The following is a 22,318-nucleotide window of genomic DNA, read 5'->3' on the forward strand; positions in this document are numbered from 1 at the left end:
TGCTTTAGTTTTTTCTTGTAAGCAGGAATCAGGAGGATAGAATTATGGTCAGATTTGCCAAATGGAGGGCGAGGGAGAGCTTTGTACGTGTCTCCGTGTGTGGAGTAAAGGTGGTCTAGAGTTTTTTTTTCCTTCCTCTGGTTGCACATTTAACATGCTGGTAGAAATGAGGTAAAACTGTTTTTTTTTCCTGCATTAAAGTCCCCGGCCACTAGGAGTGCCGCCTCTGGATGAGCATTTTCCTGTTTGCTTATTGCCTTATACAGCTCATTGAGTGTGATCTTAGTGCCAGCATCGGTTTGTGGTGGTAAATAGACAGTTATGAAACAATCTTGGTAAATAGTATGGTCTACAGTTTATCATGAGATACTCAACCTCAGGCGAGCAAAACCTTGAGACTTCCTTAATATTAGATTTCGTGCACCAGCTGTTGTTTAGAAATATACACAGACCGCCACCCCTTGTCTTACCAGAGGTTGCTGTTCTATCTTGCTGATGCAGCTTAAACCCCGCCAGCTGTATGTTATCCATGTCGTCATTCAGCCACAACTCTGTGAAACATAAGATATTACAGTTTTAATGTCCTGTTGGTAGGATATTTGTGATCGTAGCTTGTCTATTTTGTTATCCAATGATTGTACGTTAGCTAATAGGACTGATGGTAGAGGCAGATTACCCACTCGCAGTCGGATCCTTACAAGGAACCCCGACCTACATTCCCAATATCTCCATCTCTTTCTCATGCAAATGACGGGGATTTGGGCCTAGTCAGGTGCCCGAAGTAAATTCTTTGCGTGTGACTCGTTTAAGAAGAAAGAAATTGTCCAGTGCGAGGTGAGTAATTGCTGTCCTTATATCCAGAAGCTCTTTTTGGTCATAAGAGACTGTGGCAGAGACATTATGTACAAAATAAGTTACAAATAACGTGAAAAAACACACACAATAGCACAATTGGTTAAGAGCCTGTAAAACGGCAGCCATCTCCTCCGGCGCCATTCTATATATGGGTATGACAAAACATTTATTTTTACTACGGCTAAGGGCTGTGTCCTAGCACTCCATGTTGCGTTGTGCATAAGAACAGCCCTTAGCCGTGGTATATTGGCCAAGTACCACATCACTTCAGGCCTTATTGCTTAAATAAGTCACTCTGGCCTTGCCCAGCATTAATAAGAGAAATTGCAATTTCTGTCTCCTGCCAATGCTTTGAACTTTGGCACAAATGTCGTGAAAGCAACTCTGAGAAACTGGTGGAAATGTTCATTGGTGAGCCTACTGCGATATTTGTTTTTAATAAAGTTCATTGTGGAGAAGGCTGATTCACTGCTGTATGTGGAGCCAAATATGGTCAGGATGTTACAGTTGAACTGCGGTCAAATCTTTTTGTTTCTTTCTACCTGCTTGTCTAAAGGTTCCGCTGAGGATATTTGGATTAATGTGATTGGGTAAGACGCAGCCTCTTGTATTTGCATTTAACCACGCGAGTGGATTAGACAGGGCACTAGTAGAGGCGGGCGTTGCTTCAAGAGAGAGAGAAAAAGAGAGGTCGCAGAGTTGAAGATGCCGCTGCGCCCGGTTGATTTTTTAAAGCTGTCTAAAAATAATAATGTATTGACTTTTATATAACAAAACGCGATGTTGTCCTGTCTGGATTGACCCTTCTCTGGGTCCGGACCCGGACCGCGGTCCGCCAGTTGAGTTTGACTGACCTAGGGCATCAGGCTTGTGGGAAGATTGCATGCAAAATAAGCATAGGACAACCACGCTCTCACCAAGCTCTAAGAAACATATGGTTCTCAGAATGTTATGTGCTACCTTGGAATATAGATATGTACAGTGGCAATCCATCATTCAGGGCAGATTGGGCTTTCCTGTTTTGCATCTTATTTTGACATTAATACCTGTCACATATCAGCTTGCGAACAATGTAAAAAATATATATATCATTGAGTTAATAAAGCTACATACAAACATGGTCTCTTTTTTGTTTTCTTGAGTAAGGAAGCTCCAAAATGCAGGTGTTTCAGCCTAGCTCAGTGCTTTCTGTGGTGGTGGGCCAAGCCAGCAGAAAGTACAGAGCATTGCGCCGTGATTGGCTCAATGTTCTGTCACTCGTGGGGACTCTACGTCACCGCCAAGTATAAGGGTAGAGCTAGAAAATTCAAGCCCCTTTGGTGCTGCCATAGAGTTACATTAGAAATGCCCATCCAAGAAGGCTCAAGGTCATTGGCCACAGATAAAATTACGTCAAATCACTTTATATCTACAGTAGCTTTGATTGGACTGATCATGTCAACATCATACTTTCAAAATCTTAGCTAGCGGTCATCATCATGAATCAAGTTGACAATCTACTTGCCAATACTTTTTAATCCTTGTCATATGAAGAGAAATAATGAACAGAAATTATAGATAAAACGTATCTGTGCTCATTGGCCATTGGACATAAACATTACACAACAAGTTGGAAATTGCAATTCAACAATGAGTGGTTTGGAAGCTATCAGTGGCAAACTGCAAGCATTGCAAAGCAATCATTAGCCTGCTATTCAGTGGAGTGTCTGTGTGGTCCCAAGGGTCTCTTTTCCTAGTTTAAAATTATAAACATTCAACATTGCCTTGCTGTCAATGAAGCATGATTTGTGCCGCGCTCAAAGCAACTGTTGACTCGGAACTGAAAAATCTGACTTTAGTGAGTTCAAGACAACAGGGAACTCGGGAAAAATGAGCTACGACTGGGAAAATACGTTTTGAACTTTCATCCAACTCGGAATTGTAAATTCGGAACTCGGGCCTCTTTCTAGTGCTATGGCCTGAAGATCACTGACGTCACATGATTCTATAATTTTTTTATTCCCAGTTGTCTTGAAAGCACCATAAATCCAGAGAATGCCAGACTTTGATGACAAAATGTACCTATGAAGGATCGCCGCGCCACCTTCCTGTTCAAGTGAGCACATCACAACAAGGTAAGTCCAAAAATGTCTTGTATGCTGCTGCATAAATGATGTAATATGCCAGGGAGATATGAATACTGTAGCTAAGAAAGTAATAGTAAGTGTATGTTGTGTAGTAAGTTGTTAGTAGCCCATGTGCCACACCCTAATCATTTGGTCTATTTTCACCTCTGAATTTTTCCTACTGTTCTGACTTGATGGTGCACATGTAGCCTATAACCTGCTTTTGAGAAATGTAATCCTTGAGTATTGTAAGAGCTTTAATTGTCTGCTTATATACCCCCTTTATTTATCCTAAAGTTCTGACATGGTGTACAGAGAGAACACTGTAAGAATGAACCATGTTCTGAATTCGGTTGCTGTACAAATAGTTATATTGACTACCTCAGTCCTAACTTGCTCATTAATGTCTTAATCAAAATTATGGATTGCCAGACTAGGCTCCGCTGATAGCCAGGTGCAGCAGTGGTAAGGTGTTGGGACTGCTGTTAGGACTCTGCTGTATAGTGCAATTAATGTATTGTTTAGTGTTGTGTAGTGGCTTTGTTGGCATGCATACCACTTTTTTTATGCCCCAACAAGATTTACATGCTAAAATCGCCACTGGACACAGTATGTAGAAACAGGAGACATCTAGAAAACAAATAGATGAAGGTAAAGATTGAGGTACCCTGTCGGGAAGTATCGTGCCATTAGGGCCGCCATGAATATTGGACACCAGTGCTTGATCATTTGTGAGGTATTAAAAAAAGATTCTGCTGAAGACTCCATTCATCTAAAATGATGTAGTTATGAAATCCGTTTATAAAAGGCAAACATTTTCCCGGACTCTAAGCTACAAAACATGTTCTCCATGTGTACAATTTCTGCAAGCGCCTGCACACCACTGCTCTATGCCAATAAGCAAAAGCAATGATAATGCATACAATGCTTTATTATAACATAGTTTTTTCATGCATTCTGGTACCTCAGAGCCCCCCAGGTCACCACCCTCTCAGGCTCACTTTTTCTTCTGGCACCTACCAATTTACAAATGAAGCACTGCAGGACACCCTGATATCAGTGTGTTTGAAGCCAAGTTGACAAGGCTTTTGTTGACAAGATTTTCCGGGACCTGCACGGGCAGGGTGTAGTGGTGTATATCGATGACATTCTGAAATACTCCGCTACATGCGCCGAGCATGTGTCCCTGGTGCGCAGGGTGCTTGGTAGACTGCTGGAGCATGACCTGTACGTCAAGGCTGAGAAATGTCTGTTCTTCCAACAGTCCGTCTCCTTCCTAGGGTACCGCATTTCCACTTCAGGGGTGGAGATGGAGAGTGACCACATTTCAGCCGTGCGTAATTGGCCAACTCCCACCACGGTAAAGGAAGTGCAGCGGTTTCTAGGGTTTGCCAACTACTACCGGAGGTTTATCCGGGGTTTTGGTCAGGTAGCGGCTCCCATTACCTCACTTCTGAAGGTGCAACTGCAGTGGTCGGCTGAGGCGGGCAGGGCTTTTGGTCACCTGAAGGCTCTGTTTACCTCGGCTCCCGTGCTGGCTCATCCGGATCCCTCTTTGGTGTGTATAGTGGAGGTGGACGCGTCCGAGGCTGGGATCGGAGCGATGCTCTCTCAGCGCTCGGGCACGCCACCGAAGCTCCACCCCTGTACTTTCTTTTTGAAGAAGCTCAGCCCGGTGGAGTGAAACTATGATGTGGTTGACCGGGAGCTGTTGGCTGTTGTCAAGGCTCTGAAGGCGTGGAGACATTTGCTTGAGGGGGCTAAACACCCTTTTCTCATCTGGACTGACCACCACAATCTGGAGTACATCCGGGCGGCAAGGAAACTGAACACTCGCCAGGCAAGGTGGGCCATGTTCTTTACCCGTTTTGTTTTTACTCTGTCCTACCGACCAGGTTCCCAGAACGCTAAGGCAGACGCACTGTCCCGGATGTATGACACAGAGGAGCGGTCCATGGATCATACTCCCATACTTCCGCGCCTCTTGCCTGGTTGCACCGGTGGTGTGGGAGTTGGACGCGGACATCGAGCGGGCGTTACGCACAGAGCCCACTCCTCCCCAGTGTCCAGCTGGGCGCCTGTACGTTCCGTCTGCTGTCCGCGACCGTTTGATCTATTGGGCCCACACGTCACCCTCCTCTGGTCATCCTGGCATCGGTCGGACGGTGCGTTGCCTTAGTGGGAAGTACTGGTGGTCCACCTTGGCCAAGGACGTGAGGGTTTATGTTTCCTCCTGCTCGGTGTGCGCCCAGTGCAAGGCTCCCAGGCACCTGCCCAGAGGGAAGTTACATCCCCTCCCCGTTCCACAACGGCCGTGGTCGCACCTGTCGGTGGACTTCCTGACGGATCTTCCTCCCTCACAGGGCAACACCACGATCCTGGTCGTTGTGGATCGGTTTTCTAAGTCCTGCCGTCTCCTCCCTTTGCCCGGTCTCCCTACGGCCGTACAGACTGCGGAGGCCCTGTTCACTCACGTCTTCCGGCACTACGGGGTGCCTGAGGACATAGTCTCTAATCGGGGTCCCCAGTTCACGTCCAGAGTATGGAGGGCGTTCATGGAATGTCTGGGGTCTCGGTCAGCCTCACCTCAGGTTTTCACCCCGAGAGTAATGGGCAGGTGGAGAGAGTAAACCAGGATGTGGATAGGTTTCTGCGGTCATATTGCCAGGACTGGCCGGGGGAGTGGGCGGCGTTCATCCCCTGGGCAGAGATGGCCCAAAACTCACTCCGCCACTCCTCCACTAACCTCTCCCCTTTCCAGTGCGTACTGGGGTATCAGCCGGTTCTGGCACCTTGGCATCAGAGCCAGATCGAAGCTCCTGCGGTGGACGAATGGTTTAAGCGCTCGGAGGAGACCTGGGACGCTGCTCATGTGCATCTGCAAAGGGCCGTGAGGCGACAGAAGGCGAGCGCCGACCGCAGCCGCAGTGAGGTCTGGCTCTTGACCCGAAACCTGCCCCTCCGCCTGCCCTGCCAGTAGGTGGGTCCGCGGTTTGTGGGGCCATTCAAAGTCCTAAGGAGACTGAACGAGGTATGCTACAGGTTACAGCTTCCCCCAGATTACCGTATTAATCCCTCGTTCCGTGTGTCTCTCCTCAGGCCGGTGGTGGCTGGTCCACTCCAGGAGTCTGAGGTGCGGGAGGTTCCTCCACCCCCTCTGGACATCGAGGGGGCCCCGGCGTATGCTGTTCGAGCCATCCTGGACTCGAGGCGTCAGGGGCGAGGGGCCTTCAGTACCTCGTGGAGTGGGAGGGGTACAGTCCAGAGGAGAGATGCTGGGTGCCGGTGGAGGACGTCCTGGACCCTTCGTTGCTGCGGGAGTTCCACCGTCTCCACCCGGATCGCCCTGCGCTTCGTCTTCCGGGTCGTCCCCGAGGTCGGTGTCGGCGCGCTGCTGGAGCCGCGCGTCTAGGGGGGGGTACTGTCACGACTTCCGCCGAAGTCGGTCCCTCTCCTTGTTCGGGCGGCGTTCGGCGGTCGACGTCACCGGCCTTCTAGCCATCGCCGATCCACTTTTCATTTTCCATTTGTTTTGTCTTTGTTTTACACACCTGGTTTTACTTCCCCAATTACTTGTTCATTATTTAACCCCCTGTTCCCCCATTTTTTTGTGAGTGATTGTTTGTATGTATTACGGTCCGTAATGTGGGCTTGCTTTATTGTATTGTATTTGCCTATTTTGAGTAAATGGCATTTATTTATTCATATCTGCTGTCCTGTGCCTGACTCCTCTACACAAGCTACACACAGACCTCATTACACTACCTCCTCTCCTCTCCCCATCTGATGAGCGGCAGCAGGCTGTCTACACTCATGGAGAGTCTTCCTGTGGTTGGAGGTTAAAGTGAAAAAATGTATACAGTATATATAATATATTCTGTATGTTATAATATATATACAGTAGATATTTTCCTTAATAAAAATAAATGCTATCGGTAAGTCCCTGAATTAATCTGTCCCTGTTTGTCAATGACAGAGAGGCAGATAAACCGTTTTCAAGTAAAAGGTCAATAATGATTGTTTTGGGAAAGAGCTTGGATATTTAACCAATGTGCCTGTAACAGCTACAGCTTGGTCCATCAGACTGAGCCTAGTCCCTCTGCTGCTGGGCCTCACCGTAAGCAAACTCATCTGATAGGAAAAGAGATTAGCATATCGAGACTCATCTGACAACATAATGCATTGATTACAACATAAGGGGATGTACAATGATTTGTATGTATTTCAAAATACGTACTATTAAAGTCATTTTGTAATATTTTCCAGTTGATGCCCGTTACCTTATAGTCTTCTCTTGATTGAATAATTTCTTATTTATGATGATTTATATTCTAAATGTGCTTGCTTTAAAACAAATTATATTTTCCAATGCCAATAAAGTTTATATATTTGTACCAACATGGAAATATTGTAAAATAAATAATCACACCACAACATTTTTTAATAGGATTGTAGACGTTTTGACCATTGTTTGGATCTTTTAACAGATAAGGAAGGTTGTGTCAATTGCATTATAAAATTCAAATCTTAACAGAGTGTAAGGGGGAACCGTCATAATTCACAATGATACAGTCCAAACTAAATATCTTTTTTCATTTGGCTTGGTGTATTCAGTTGTTTCTACAATACATCACTATTCCACTGAGAGGAAAACCTGCCGAGGAGGATGTAGTTAGTCTTATTGTCTGATGAAGAAGAGGAAGGGGTGGTCTGGCGTGAAGTGTTCCTCTCAGATCACACAGATCGTCACCATGCCAGTGATGGCACCTGCAGCGTCTGTCCCCCTTCTTGTTCATCCAATACAGGTTGGCCCTGCTACCCGTCAAATGCTTAAGCACGTCCCTCACCTGTACGAACACTTCCTTGGTCACCTTTGCAACTACTGTATATATACTGATTGTACAAAACATGACATAGACTGACCATGTGAATCCAGGTGAAAGCTATGATCCCTTATTGATGTCACTTGGTAAATCCACTTCAATCACTGACATGGTGACGTTCTGTGTGATCTGAAATGAAATCACGGACTACAAAAAGAAAACAAGCCAAATTACGGACACCGACGTCACGCTTCCAGACAAACTAAACACCTTCTTTGCCCGCTTTGAGGGTAACACAGTGTCACCGTCGCGGCCCGCTAACAAGGACTGCGCCCCCTCTCCTTCTCCGTGGCTGACGTGAGTAAAACATTTAAACATGTTCGCCCAGACAGCATCCCTAGCCTCGTCCTCAGAGCATGCACAGACCGGCTGGCTGGTGTATTTACGGACATATTCAATCAATCCCTATCCCAGTCTGTTGTCCTCACATTCTTCAAGATGGCTACCATTGTTCCTGTACCCAAGAAGGAAAAGATAACTGAACTAAATGTCTTCCGCCCGTAGCACTCACCTCTGTCATCATGAAGTGCTTTGAGAGACTAGTCAAGGATCATATCACCTCTACCTTATCGCCAACCCTAGACCCACTTCAGTTTGCTTACCACCCCAGGTCCACAGACGACGCAATTGCCATCACACTGCACACTGCCCTATCCCATCTGGACAGAAGGAATACCTATGTAGTAATGCTGTTCATTGACTACAACTCAGCATTCAACACCATAGTACCCTCCAACTCATCAAGTTGTAGGAAACAACATGTCCACTTCACTGACCCTCAACACTGGGGCCCCACAAGGGTACGTGCTCAGCCGCCTCCTGTACTCCCTGTTCACCCACGACAGCATGGCCATGCACCTCCAACTCAATCATCAAGTTTGCAGATGACACAACAGTAGTGTGCTTGATTACCAACAACGACGAGACAGCCTACAGGGAGGAGGTGAGGGCACTCGGAGTGTGGTGTCAGGAAAACAACCTCTCACTTAACGTAAACAAAACAAAGGAGATGATCGTGGACTTCAGGAAACAGCAGAGGGAGCAGCCCCCTATCCACACCGAAGGGACAGCAGTGGAGAAGGTGGAAAGTTTTAAATTCCTAGGCGTACACATCACAGACAGACTGAAATGGTCCGCTCACACAGATAGTGTGGTGAAGAAGGCGCAACAGCGCCTCTTCAACCTCAGGAGGCTGAATAAATTTGGCTTGTCATCCAAAATCCTGACAAACTTTTACAGATGCACAATCGAGAGAATCCTGTTTGGCTGTATTACAGCCTGGTACGGCAACTGCACCGCCCTCAACCGCAAGGCTCTCCAGAGGGTGGTGCGGTCTGCACAATGCATCACCGGGGGAAAACTACCTGCCCTCCATGACACCTACACCGCCCGATGTCACAGGAAGGCCAAAAAGATCATCAAGGACATCAACCACCAGAGCCACTGCCTGTTCACACCGCTAACATCCAGAAGGCGAGGTCAGTACAGGTACATCAAAGTTGGGACCGAGAGACTGAAAAACAGCTTCTATCTCAAGGCCACCAGACTGCTAAACAGCAATCACTAACCCAGAGAGGCTGCTGCCTACATTGAGACCCAATCACTGGCCACTTTAATATATTAATCACTAGTCACTTTATACAATGCCACTTTAAATAATTCTACTTTAATAATGTTTACATATCCTACATTACTCATATCACATGTATATACTGCATTTTATACCGTCTATTGCGCTCGGCCATCACTCATCCATATACTTATGTACCTATTCTCATTCACCCCTTTAGATTTGTGTATATTAGGTTGTTGGGGAATTGATAGATTACTTGTAGGATATTACTGTACTGCCAACTAGAAGCACAAGCATTTCGCTACACTCGCATTAACATCTGCTAACCATGTGTATGTAACAAATAAAATTGGATTTGATTTGATGAAGGGGAGGAGACAGGTAAAAGCAACGATTCTTAAGCCTTGAGGCAATTGAGACATTGATTGTGTATGTTTTCAGAGGGTGAATGGGAAAGATAAAAATATTGAAGTGCCTTTGAACGGGGTATGGTAGTAGGTGTCAGGCACACCAGTTTCCCGTATATGTCAAGAATGGTCCACCACCCAAAAGATATCCAGCCAACTTGACACAACTCTGAGAAGCATTGGAGTGAATATGGGACAGTATCCCTGTGGAACACTTTCAGCACCTTGTAGAGTCCATGCCCTAACGAATTTAGGTTATTCTGAGGGCAAAAGGAGGGTAAACTCAATATTGGGTTGGTAATTCCTAATGTTTTGTCCACTCAGTGTACAGTACGTGGCCAGTGACTCATAACCCCATGTGAGAGTACCAGTAGTGGACAAAACAGGTTGTTCATTATTAGACAACACATACAAAGGCCTGAAATATCTCCTACATATTCATTTTACTCAAAGCAAGACTGCTGTCAATTTTTTATTTATTTATTTATTTCACCTTTCACCAGGTAGGCAAGTTGAGAACAAGTTCTCATTTACAATTGTGACCTGGCCAAGATAAAGCAAAGCAGTTCGACACATACAACAACACAGAGTTACACATGGAGTAAAACAAACATACAGTCAATTATACAGTAGAAAAATAAGTCTATATACAATGTGAGCAAATGAGGTGAGATAAGGGAGGTAAAGGCAAAAAAGGGCCATGGTGGCAAAGTAAATACAATATAGCAAGTAAAACACTGGAATGGTAGATTTGTAGTGGAAGAAAGTGCAAAGTAGAAATAGAAATAATAGGGTGCAAAGGAGCAAAATGAATAAATACAGTAGGGGAAGGGGTAGTTGTTTAGGCTAAATTATAGATGGGCTATGTACAGGTGCAGTGATCTGGGAGTTGCTCTGACAGTTGGTGCTTAAAGCTAGTGAGGGAGATAAGTGTTTCCAGTTTGAGATTTTTGTCGTTCGTTCCAGTCATTGGCAGCAGAGAACTGGAAGGAGAGACGGCCAAAGGAGGAGTTGGCTTTAGGGGTGACCAGAGAGATATAGCTGTTGGAGCGCGTGCTACAGGTGGGTGCTGCTATGGTGACCAGAGAGCTGAGATAAGGGGGGACTTTACCTAGCAGGATCTTGTAGATGACCTGGAGCCAGTGGGTTTGGCGACGAGTATGAAGCGAGGGCCAGCCAACAAGAGCGTACAGGTCGCAGTGGTGGGTAGTATATGGGGCTTTGGTGACAAAACGGATGGCACTGTGATAGACTGCATCCAGTTTGTTGAGTAGGGTATTGGAGGCTATTTTGTAAATGACATCGCCGAAGTCGAGGATCGGTAGGATGGTCAGTTTTACGAGGGTATGTTTGGCAGCATGAGTGAAGGATGCTTTGTTGCGAAATAGGAAATGACTAATTAACAAGGCAACAATAGTTAAAACATGATAAGCATATGTAATACATATTTATATTACACAGCACTCTCCTGGAAGTGCAGGTCCACATACTGCAGTATGTGATCCACTGGACTGAGCAGAAGGATGTCTGTGTTCTCATCAATGTCCAGCTCAGTTGAGTAGTTCTTCAGTTGGATGGTGGGGCGGTGAACATGCCACGCAGAGCACCAATCTTGGTCGTCTACACACATGCGTGCATGCACAAACACATGTCCCCACACAAACACACGTTTGTTTTACTATCCTTGTGGGACTGAACAATTTATTCCCATTCAAAATCCTATTTTCCCTAACCCCTAAGCATGACCCTAACTCCTAAACCTACCCCTAAACCAAACCCCTAACCCTAATTGTAACCCTAAACCTAAGCCTAAAATAGCATTTTTCCTTCTGGGGACCCGAGAAATGTCCCCACTTGTCCAAATTTTCCTCGTTTTACTATCCTTGTGATTTCTGGTCACCATAAGGATAGTAAAATCAAAAACACACGTACACAGTTATTCAATCATATACTTGATTTTTGGTTTGTTTTACTTCCACCAATATTTGAGATGAAATGAAGTTCCTCTTTTGAACCATATGATGGTGTTGATGTATTGCAAACATTTCTTCCGCTTGTGATATATAGTGGGTGAAGGACACTGCATACCGTGATTCTAAAATGCTGCTATATTTATTCAGTGGTGTTCAGTGGCCTGCCTAGTACATCTTTTTGCAAAATATACAATTCGTTTTAAATGACCATTTAGGAGTGATTTAGAGGTGGTTTTGGACTGTACGCATGTGTACTGTAAGCTATAGCATGATTACAGGGCAATGGCCACGTTGATGTCAACAGGTTGTTCCACTGAGCCTTTACAACAATCAAGGCCATCTTAGTGTGTCTGTGAAGCTTCATCATGTCTTATGAACATACTCATAAGCATACTGTACAAGGAATACAAAAAGTGCAGTTCACACAAAAAGTACAGAGATTGGAATAAGATGACTAAATGTGACATGCTGTGACAGGGCTCTGTATATGTAATGCTCCATGGCACAGTCTTGTTTGCCATTTTTGAAAAGTAAACAGTTCTTTGTACATTGTAAACATAGTGACTCAGAGGTCAGTGGACCCTTCCTATGTTCCATCCATTTCTGCCAGTCCCTGAGTACTTAAAGAAATCCCCTCTAATGCAGAGCATGCAAGCACATTACATCGACGGTAAGTTCCAAAATGAGTAGCCTACTGCAAAATGTGTCAGTCACATGTTTTATCTGATCGGTGACATTTCAAAGAACTGTCTGGTGAACAGAATATCTGAATATGTTGATGTTTATCTGTGAACCTCTCCTATTTGTTTCTATCAGCAAGATGAAAGAAGTTATTATACTCTCCCTACTGGGGATTCTGGGAATGGGAAGGTGCTCTAAAGATGGATTGGGTTGGTCAACCCCCTTACCTTGTTGGGTCCCATGGGAATCTATTTTCTAATGTTCTATATGTAAAGATAACACATGAAAATATTGTCATTATTTCAAATGTGGATATTTAAATACGCTATTTAAAAACGATTTTATAACATGTAAGGAGATTATCAGATGGTAACATGATTTATGGTTCATCTCTGTTCTGAATAGCTATCCTCATTATTCTCCTTCTGGCCCACAGTGAATGTTGCTCTGAGGGGCAAAGCAGCCCAATCCTCCACATACTACAAAGGCACTGCAAAAAGAGCCATTGATGGAATACGGAACACGACTTACGAAGATAACTCCTGCAGTCACACTTTGGGAGAGACCAACCCCTGGTGGAGAGTGGACCTGCGGAAGACATACCAAGTCACCTCCGTCACCATCACCAACAGAGATACTTTAGCAGAGAGGCTCAACGGGGCTGAGATCCGCATTGGAAATTCCCTGGAGAACGATGGCAACAGTAACCACAGGTATGGCACTGCCCATCATCCTGCATTTGAGCATTAGAGGAAAATAATGTTGTATGCCCAGGCTGATAGCAGACATCTGGGCTATGTTACAATTCTGTGATTCCTCACATCCTATCTCTTCACCTGCTTCTCAATAGTATTGAGGAGAAGGTTCAAGGTGCCTCCACTAGGACTTTTTCTTTCCAATGGGTTTTGACAGTTGCGTAAAGTAGCTTTAGTAAAAATGCCTTTGACAACTTTTACTCCACTAGATTCCTATTTTATGTTTACTTTTCACCATACATTTTCCCTGATACCCAAAAGTACTCAGGCAGGACAGCAAAATGGTCCAATTTTACTGGGTGACTTTTACTTCTATATTTTTTACTGCAGTATATTTACTTTTACTCAAGTATAAGTGTTTGGTACTTTTTCCACAACTGGGTTTTAAAAAGGAGGCGAGGATAGAGGATACGAGGAATCCACCTCCTCATAATACGTGTTACTGTTCCATCCAGGTGTGCGTTGATATCCTCCATTCCCGCCGGGTGCTCCACCACATTTCAATGCCACGGGATGCAGGGGCAATACGTCAATGTGTTCCTCAGAGGATACATGCAATATCTGACCCTGTGTGAGGTGGAGGTGAATGCTCATCCTGCTCCTATTGGTACGCATCAAAACCTGGAAGAAAATAACCCGACAGAGTGATCATACACATTATGAGATAAATATTTTGATGGTGATCCATTTGTGTGGTAGTTTTCCTTTTTTATTAGCTATAAATGGTTGATAAGACCTGTACAGTATAACTTCACTGTTCATCTCATGTATGTTTCTTGTGTCTTATAAGAAGAAGTGGGACCAACTCAAGCTTCAGAACTCAGCTTAATTGTTCCTGTTACAGGTAAACCCAGATCTATACCACATAAGTATGTTATATACATTCATGGATCTTTGTACTGTATTGGTAAGTGTAAACCTTCTATTTCCCTAAAGACAATGTTGCCTTAAAGAAAACCACAAACCAATCCTCCCAGTACTCCTACACGGGGCGCTCTGACAATGCCGTAGATGGAAGTCGCCTCTCCATGTACAACGACAAATCATGCAGCCGCACCAAGTCCGAAGTCAACCCATGGTGGAGGGTGGACTTGCAGCGAACTTACAACGTCACCTCCATAACAGTCACCAACATTGAAGACGTTGATCCAGAGATGATCGATGGGGCTGAAATCCACATTGGAAACTCACTGCAGAATAATGGCAACAGCAATCCATTGTGAGGAGGCTCATTAGCAAATATAACACAGAGCGCATTTGACGTTTAAGATTTGAGATCAAAAGCCTGTTTATACAATGTGTTTTCGTTCGATTTCCTTCTTTAGGTGCGCTGTAATCTCCTCATATCCCGCGTGGGAGGTCATGACCTTTCAGTGCAGTGGGATCGAGGGTCGCTATGTGAACGTTTTCTTGCCGGGCTGCAATAAACACCTGTCACTGTGTGAGGTGGAGGTGAATGTGGGCAGCCGTCCTGGTGAGGAGCAGACATTATATGGTATTGTCATCAATTAACGGAAGTGGCAATATATGATCACTTCATCTAAGTTTTTAAGCTTGTTAGGGTGACAAAATCATGACATCTGGTCAAACTTGACCTATTCCTCTAAATTACAACAACTGTCTTGGTCCTTTTACAGATATGGACGAACATCTTTCCTCTGGTATGTACAGGGTTTTAGTTACTATATCTCTGATGTGTTATTGTTGGACATCAAATCAAATTTTATCGGTCACATACACATGGTTAGCAGATGTTATTGCGAGTGTAGCGAAATGCTTGTGCTTCTAGTTCCGAACATGCAGTAATATCTAACAATTTCACAACAACTACCTTTTACACTTGCCTACATGGTAGCTATAAGATGACTTGAAGCCATGGCTAACGGTCTCTTAACAGTGTGGGTCCAAAACCTGTGACTCAAACCTTTATGTACTGTAATGTTTCCTGTAGACAGGAGGGGGCAAGATATGAAGAGAGGGCAAGATATACTATGCCCAGACGATAAGACTCAACATGGTAACACATACAAAATGTTTACTTTTGTTGTATTGAAAATGTAAAACTGTTTGAGAAAAGTTTTCATTGAGATCACTGATTAGTACAGCTATGTACTGCATCTTGAACTGACAATGAACCATTTGTAAACCCATGATTTTAATCTTGTTTGTTCTGTGAAGAGAATGCAGCCACTGGCAGGAGAGCCAGTCAGTCGTCACAGTTGGACAGGTTTGGAGATGCCAACAATGCCATTGACTTGAATTGGAGCACCCAGTATCTGGGGAGGTCCTGCAGCCACACGAATGCAGAGGTCAACCCCTGGTGGCGGGTGGACCTGAGCAAGACCCACAATGTCACCAACGTCACCATTACCAACAGAGGGGACTGCTGCTCAGACAGGATCAGTGGAGCAAAGATCCACGTTGGGGACTCACTGTTCAACAACGGCAATAGCAACCCACTGTGAGTTATCTTCGTAACACAACTCTCCCTTAAACAACCCAGCCATCTCCATAACTCATCATCATCAACTATGAGGATTTAATCAGACTTAAAGGGGCAGTTTACATACACTTCGGTTGGAGTCATTAAAACTCGTTTTTCAACCACTCCACAAATGTCTTGTTAACAAACTATAGTTTTGGCAAGTCGGTAAGGACATCTACTTTGTGCATGACACAAGTCATTTTTCCAACAGTTGTTTACAGACAGATTATTTCACTTATAATTCAGTGTATCACAATCCCAGTGGGTCAGAAGTTTACATACTGTAACGGTTGTCGTCTGGAATGGAGGACCAAGGCGCAGCGGGTTGAGTGCTTATAATTAACTTTAATGAGAAAAACACTAAACAAAACAAACCAATGGACGACGAATACAGACTTGAAGGCACAGACAGCAATTCAAGAAACAACCTCCCACAATTTACAAACACACCCTAATATATAGGACTCTCAATCAAAGGCAACTAGACAACACCTGCCTTCAATTGAGAGTCCACACCCCAATTAACTAAACATAGAAACAGACTAACTAGAAAGAACATAGAAATAGACTAACATATAGCAGTGACCAAAAAACCCGGAAATAATGAATCAAACACCCCACTACATAAACCATCACCCCGACACACATAAACAAAATACCCTCTGCCACGTCCTGACCAAACTACAATAGCAATAATCTTATTACTGGTCAGGACGTGACACATACACTAAGTTGACTGTGCCTTTAAACAGCTTGGAAAATTCCATAAAATTGTGTCATGGCTTTAGAAGCTTCTGATAGGCTAATTGACAACATTTGAGTCAATTGGAGGTGTAACTGTAGATGTATTTCAAGGCCTACCTTCAAACTCAGTGCCTCTTTGCTTGACATCATGGGAAAATCAAAAGAAATCAGTGCGAGCAAGGCCTACAAACCTGACTGAGTTACACCAGCTCTGTCAGGAGGAATGGGCCAAAATTCACCCAACTTATTGTGGGAAGCTTGTGGAAGGCTACCCGAAACATTTGACCCAAGTTAAACAATTTAAAGGCAATGCTACCAAATACTAATTGAGTGTATGTAAACTTCTGACCCACTGGGAATGTGATGAAAGAAATAAAAGCTGAAAGAAATAATTCTCTCTAGTATTATTGTGACATTTCACATTCTTAAAATAAAGTGGTGATCTAACTGACCTAAGACTGGGAATTTTTACTAGGATTAAATGTCAGGAATTGTGAAAAACTGAGTTTAAATGTATTTGGCTAAGGTGTATGTAAACTTCTGACTTCAACTGTAGCTATGGATACAATGACTGACATGCTATGATATCAAAATTATAGTTGGAACCATGTTTTGAGGCTATATAGTTTGTTTACATTTACTTTGTTTAAGAACATTGGATAAAACAAGATGATATTTTTGGTTCTGATGGGCTATGACAGTTGAACTAAGCTCATGAGGCATTTCTAAGTTATATTCTTCAAGAATTATTGGGTACATATCATTAATTTATACATCCCAAAATGGATGTAGCAACTGCAGATTGCCACTTTAAGCTTTCAGGAAACTCGTCCCTGATCCCTTATTTTGAGCAAATACGGTTTGTCCTGTAATCATCTTATAACATATAACAATGCTCAAGATTCCTATGCCTGTAGGTGTGCCAGGATTCCATACATCCCTGCTGGGCAAAGCAGGACATTTCCGTGCGGTGGGATATCGGGGCGCTATGTCAACATTATCCTCCCAGGAAAAGAGAAGTACTTGACTTTGTGTGAGGTGGAAGTGCAAGCAAGCACCTTTCAGGCAGGTATGGACTCAATCATTCAGAATGTACACCTTCTCCAGCAGATACCTTTTTTTATTATCGTTTACCGATATACATTTTTTACTCCACTCCCTTTCTCCCTGTGTCCTCCTTTTTCCAGGCCTGCCTTCAACTGCCCCCGAGACAGCTGTTACAGCCTGGCTGTGGGATCTTCTGAGTTCCATTTACATTTTAGTCATTTAGCAGACACTCTTATCCAGAGCAACTTACAGTAGTGAATGCATACATTTCATTTTGTTTGTTTTTTTGTTTTTTTGTACTGGCCCCCCGTGGGAATCGAACCCACAACCCTGGCGTTGCACACACCATGCTGGCGTTGCAAACCCCATGCTCTACCAACTGAGCCACAGGGAAGCCAGGTGACTACTTCAAAATGGTGAAATAGATCCCTCGGAAGGCTTGCTATTCGGAATGGTCAGCTACTCCTACATCCAATCATACAGTACCCTCCAGGCTAAAATTGGGACCAGAAATCAGAAATCCTTAACCAGAGGCTTGGATTTTACACAATATTCCATACTCACCAAGTCATTTTTCTGAGCATGGGCAGCTCCATTGAGGGCTGTCCCTATTTTAAAGTAGTCCATTTCTTCTTCTTCTATGAGTGTATTTGCAGTACCAAAATAAACTGAAAAGGTGTATACCACTATCTACTTTGCTGGAGTGTGTAAAGTTTGAACAGATAGATGTACTGCCACCTGCAGTTATGGAATGTTTGCTCAGGAGTATAATTCATTGGCTGAACCCTCCTACTGACATACTGTGATCCTTCCTTAACCCATAGCAAGTCCTACCCAGTTGACTACTTCAAAATGGTGAAAGTCCTCAATGGCGCTGCACATGCTAAAACAGGCTTTGGGACAAATGCTCCCTCTAACCAACTCAATGGGTCAATTACATTTCAACACAGTTGATTCATGGAGGGCCAAATCCTAACTTCAAATTGATGTATTTACCTCAAGTTTCATGCATTAGGATTAGCCCTGAAATGAGTTGACATGCGTTAGTTTCAACTCCGCTGTTGCATTGATTTCCCTTACTTCTCGTCTTCTATTTCTCCACTGAAGAAGAGACCTATAATCAAAACAATACAGACATTTGATCATGAGAAAATATAATTTGAGACACAACATCCAGTTGATACAGTGCCTGGTAAGTTACCCACATAGTCTGCAAAATGCAAGCAAACCCTTTTGCTTTCGTTGTGTGTCACTAAGGCTGTGTTTACATAGGCAGCTAAATTCTGATATTTTTTTCACTAATATGTCTTTTGACAAATGAGATTAGCTCTGAAAAAGATCTGATGTGAAAAGATCTGATGTGATTGGTCAAAAGACACATTTCTGGGAAAAAGATCAGAATAGGGCTGCCTGTGTAAATGCAGCCTATTACACTTACAGTGCCTTCAGAAAGTATTCACACCCCTTTGACTTTTTACACATTTTGTTGTGTTACAGCCTGAATTTAAGATGGATAAAAACAAACAAAAAAAGTCACTGTCCCAATATCCCCGTTTTTTAAAACAAATGAGTGACAAACAAAAAACTGAAATGTCTTGAGTCAATAAGTATTCAACCCCTTTGTTATGGCGAGCCTAAATAAGTTCAGGAGTAAACATTTGCTTAACAAGTTAACCCTTTGTTCATGGTGAAGTTATTAATTATACTTTGGATGGTGTATCAATACACCCAGTCACTACAAACTCAGTTGCCGGAAAGGAAGGATTTCTCCATGAAACCAATGGAGACTTTAAAACAGTTACAGAGTTTAATGGCTGTGAAAGGAGAAAACTGAGAATGGACCAACATTCTAGTTAATCCACAATACTAACCTAACTGACAGAGTGAAAAGAAGGAAGCCTGTACAGAATACAGATATAATACAAAATATGCATCCTGTTTGCAACAAAGCACTAAAGTAATACCGCAAACAATATGGCAAAGCAATTCACTTTTTGTTTTGAATACAAAGTGTTATGTTTGGGGCAAATCCAATACAACACATTACTGTGTACCACTCTCCATATTTTCAAGCATAGTTGTTTCTTCATCATGTTATGGGTATGCTTGTAATGGTTAAGAACTGGGGAGTTTTTCTGAATAAAAAATACATTGAATGGACCTAATTCTAAAAGAAAACCTGGTCCAGTCTGCTTTCCACCAGACACTGGGAGATGAATTTACCTTTCAGCAGGATAATAATTTAAAACACAAGGACAAATCTACACTTGAGTTGCTTACCAAGAAGACAGTAAATGTTCCTGAGTGGCCGAGCTACAGTTTTGAATTAAATCTACGGCAAGACAAATATCTGGCAAGACTTGAAAATGGTTGTCTAGCAATGATCAGCAACCAATTTGAAAGAGCTTTAAGAATTTTGAAAATAATAATTGGCAAATGTTGCACAATCCAGGTGTGGAAGCTCTTAGAGCAGGGTTCCTCAACTGGTGGCCTGAGGGTGATATTATTTGGCTCCCCAAGTTTTCTGAACAAACAAAATAATATACAGTACCAGTCAAAAGTTTGGACACACCTACTCATTCAAGGGTTTTTCTTTATTTTACTATTTTCTACATTGTAGAATTATAGTGAAAACATCAAAACTATGAAATAACACATATGAAATCATGTAGTAATCAAAAAAAGTGTTAAACAAATCAAAATATTTTTTGTATATTTTGATTTGCACACTCTTGGCATTCTCTCAACCAGCTTCATGAGGTAGTTGCCTGGAATGCATTTCAATTAACAAGTGTGCCTTGTTAAAAGCTTAATGCGTTTGAGCCAATCAGTTGTGCTGTGACAAGGTAGGGGGGGTATACAGAAGATAACCCTATTTGGTAAAAGACCAACTCCATATTATGGCAAGAACAGCTCAAATAAGCAAAGAGAAATGACAGTCCATCATTACTTTAAAACATGAAGGTCAAACACACACCTTTTATAAAATAGGGCCACCTTCTGTATACCACCCCTACCTTGTCACAACACAAATGATTGGCTGAAAAGCATTAAGGAAAGAAATTCCCCAAATTAACTTTTAACAAGGTACACCTGCTAATTGAAATGCATTCCAGGTGACTACCTCATGAAGCTGGTTGAAAGAATGCCAAGAGTGAGCAAATCATGGCAAAGGGTGGCTGAATAATCTCAAATATAAAATATATTTTTGATTTAACACTTTTTTGGTTACTACATGACTCCATATGTGTTGTTTTGATGTCTTCACTATTATTTTACAATGTAGAAAATAGTTAAAAATTACAAAAAACCCTTGAATAAGTATGTGTGTCCAAACTTTTGACTGGTATTGTATATATTATTATTATTCTTTTTTTGTTGACATAAAATACCTTAATAATACCAGCAAATCAGCTCCAAGTGATTTTAGTTCTGGAAATCTGTTCCAAAGTATTCCCACGCATAATAGATATTTGTGACCGTATACAAATGTACGCATGGTTTGAAAATATGTTTTAATAAAACATAATCTGTTTGTACTTCCTGCGGTCAATTTGCAGTTTACAAATTATTTGTAATTATGTTCCGACCCCTGAAAAAAATGTATAAAATACCCCGCGGGTGGATCTAATTTGATGATCCCCGTCTTAGATTTACCGAGAAAGACTGACTGCTGTAATCACTGCCAAAGGTGCTTCTACAAAGTATTGACTCAGGGGTTTGAATACTTAGGTTAATTAAATATTTCCGTATGTCATTTTAAATACATTCGTTAAAATAAAAAAATACATAATTTTGTCATTATTGGGTATTGTGTGTAGATTATCATAAAAAAAACGTGTTTTATCCATTATGAATTCAGGCTGTAACATAGCAAAATGTTGAATATGTCAAGGGGTATGAATACTTTCTGAAGGCACTGTTTTTCCCCCTAATTCTTATTGTGTCCCCCTCAGAGAATCTAGCCTCCGGTGGAATAGCAGTCCATTCCTCCCAGTACGACAGCCACGGTGCTGCCAGCAATGCCATCGACAGGAAGCGTAACCCACTGTACCATGCTGGCTCCTGCAGCCACACGGAGGCAGAGACCAACCCCTGGTGGAGAGTGGACCTATTGGACACATACCAAGTCACCTTTGTCACCATCACCAACAGAGGGAACTGCTGTCTCCACAGGATCAACGGGGCTGAGATCCGCATTGGAAACTCCCTGGAGAACAACGGCACGACCAATCCACTGTGAGAAGATATGATTCATAAAGCCTTGGCTTAGATGATCCACAGCAGTCATGTTTTGGAGATGTTGTGGCGAATTTACCAGTTTACATCAATGATTGCAGGTTTCATGGTCAGAAAAAACCTCTGGCTGTATGCTCTAACTTACTGGTATGTGTGTGTTTCAGGTGTGCTGTGATCTCCGAGATGAGAGAAGGGCAGCCAATGGATATTCCATGTAACATAGTGTCCCTCCATGTCACTATCGTTCTCCCAGGCAGAGAGAAATACCTGGCACTGTGTGAGGTAGAGGTGTACGGGGAAAGTGATGACCCTAACCAATCCGAAATGACTCCTTTTACAGGAAAGTCCAAATAAGGCCAACATAGTTACCATCTAATTGCATAATTACTACAGAATCACTTAATATTTTGAGAAGTGTGGAGAAAGTCACTCACTATTTCTTGTCATAACCCAGTGGAACCTCAAATTGTTTTCTTTGTTGAAGGCGGACGCTGTATTATAGCCAAATTATAAACAGTCACATTTGTATTCAGGTGTGTATTCTATTAATAAAGGCTTGTTACTGTGAATC

The 22,318-nt window shown here is 42.9% G+C and overlaps 1 protein-coding gene across 1 annotated transcript; it reads left to right on the forward strand.

Annotated features, from left to right (window-relative positions):
- The first annotated feature begins 12,373 nt into the window (after positions 1-12,373).
- On the forward strand, positions 12,374-22,316 carry LOC115179237 (uncharacterized). The gene is given in 17 exon segments (XM_029740630.1): positions 12,374-12,466; positions 12,613-12,686; positions 12,914-13,190; positions 13,688-13,839; positions 14,026-14,076; positions 14,169-14,451; positions 14,558-14,727; positions 14,870-14,893; positions 15,184-15,249; positions 15,411-15,693; positions 17,379-17,530; positions 17,649-17,707; positions 17,935-17,962; positions 18,616-18,640; positions 18,642-18,700; positions 21,465-21,747; positions 21,912-22,316. Coding segments are annotated over 16 exon segments (2,172 nt in total). The 5' UTR covers positions 12,374-12,466; positions 12,613-12,616; the 3' UTR covers positions 22,102-22,316.
- The last annotated feature ends 2 nt before the right edge of the window (positions 22,317-22,318 follow it).

Source organism: Salmo trutta, chromosome 3 (genome assembly GCF_901001165.1).
Source record: "Salmo trutta chromosome 3, fSalTru1.1, whole genome shotgun sequence".
NCBI lineage: Eukaryota > Metazoa > Chordata > Actinopteri > Salmoniformes > Salmonidae > Salmo > Salmo trutta.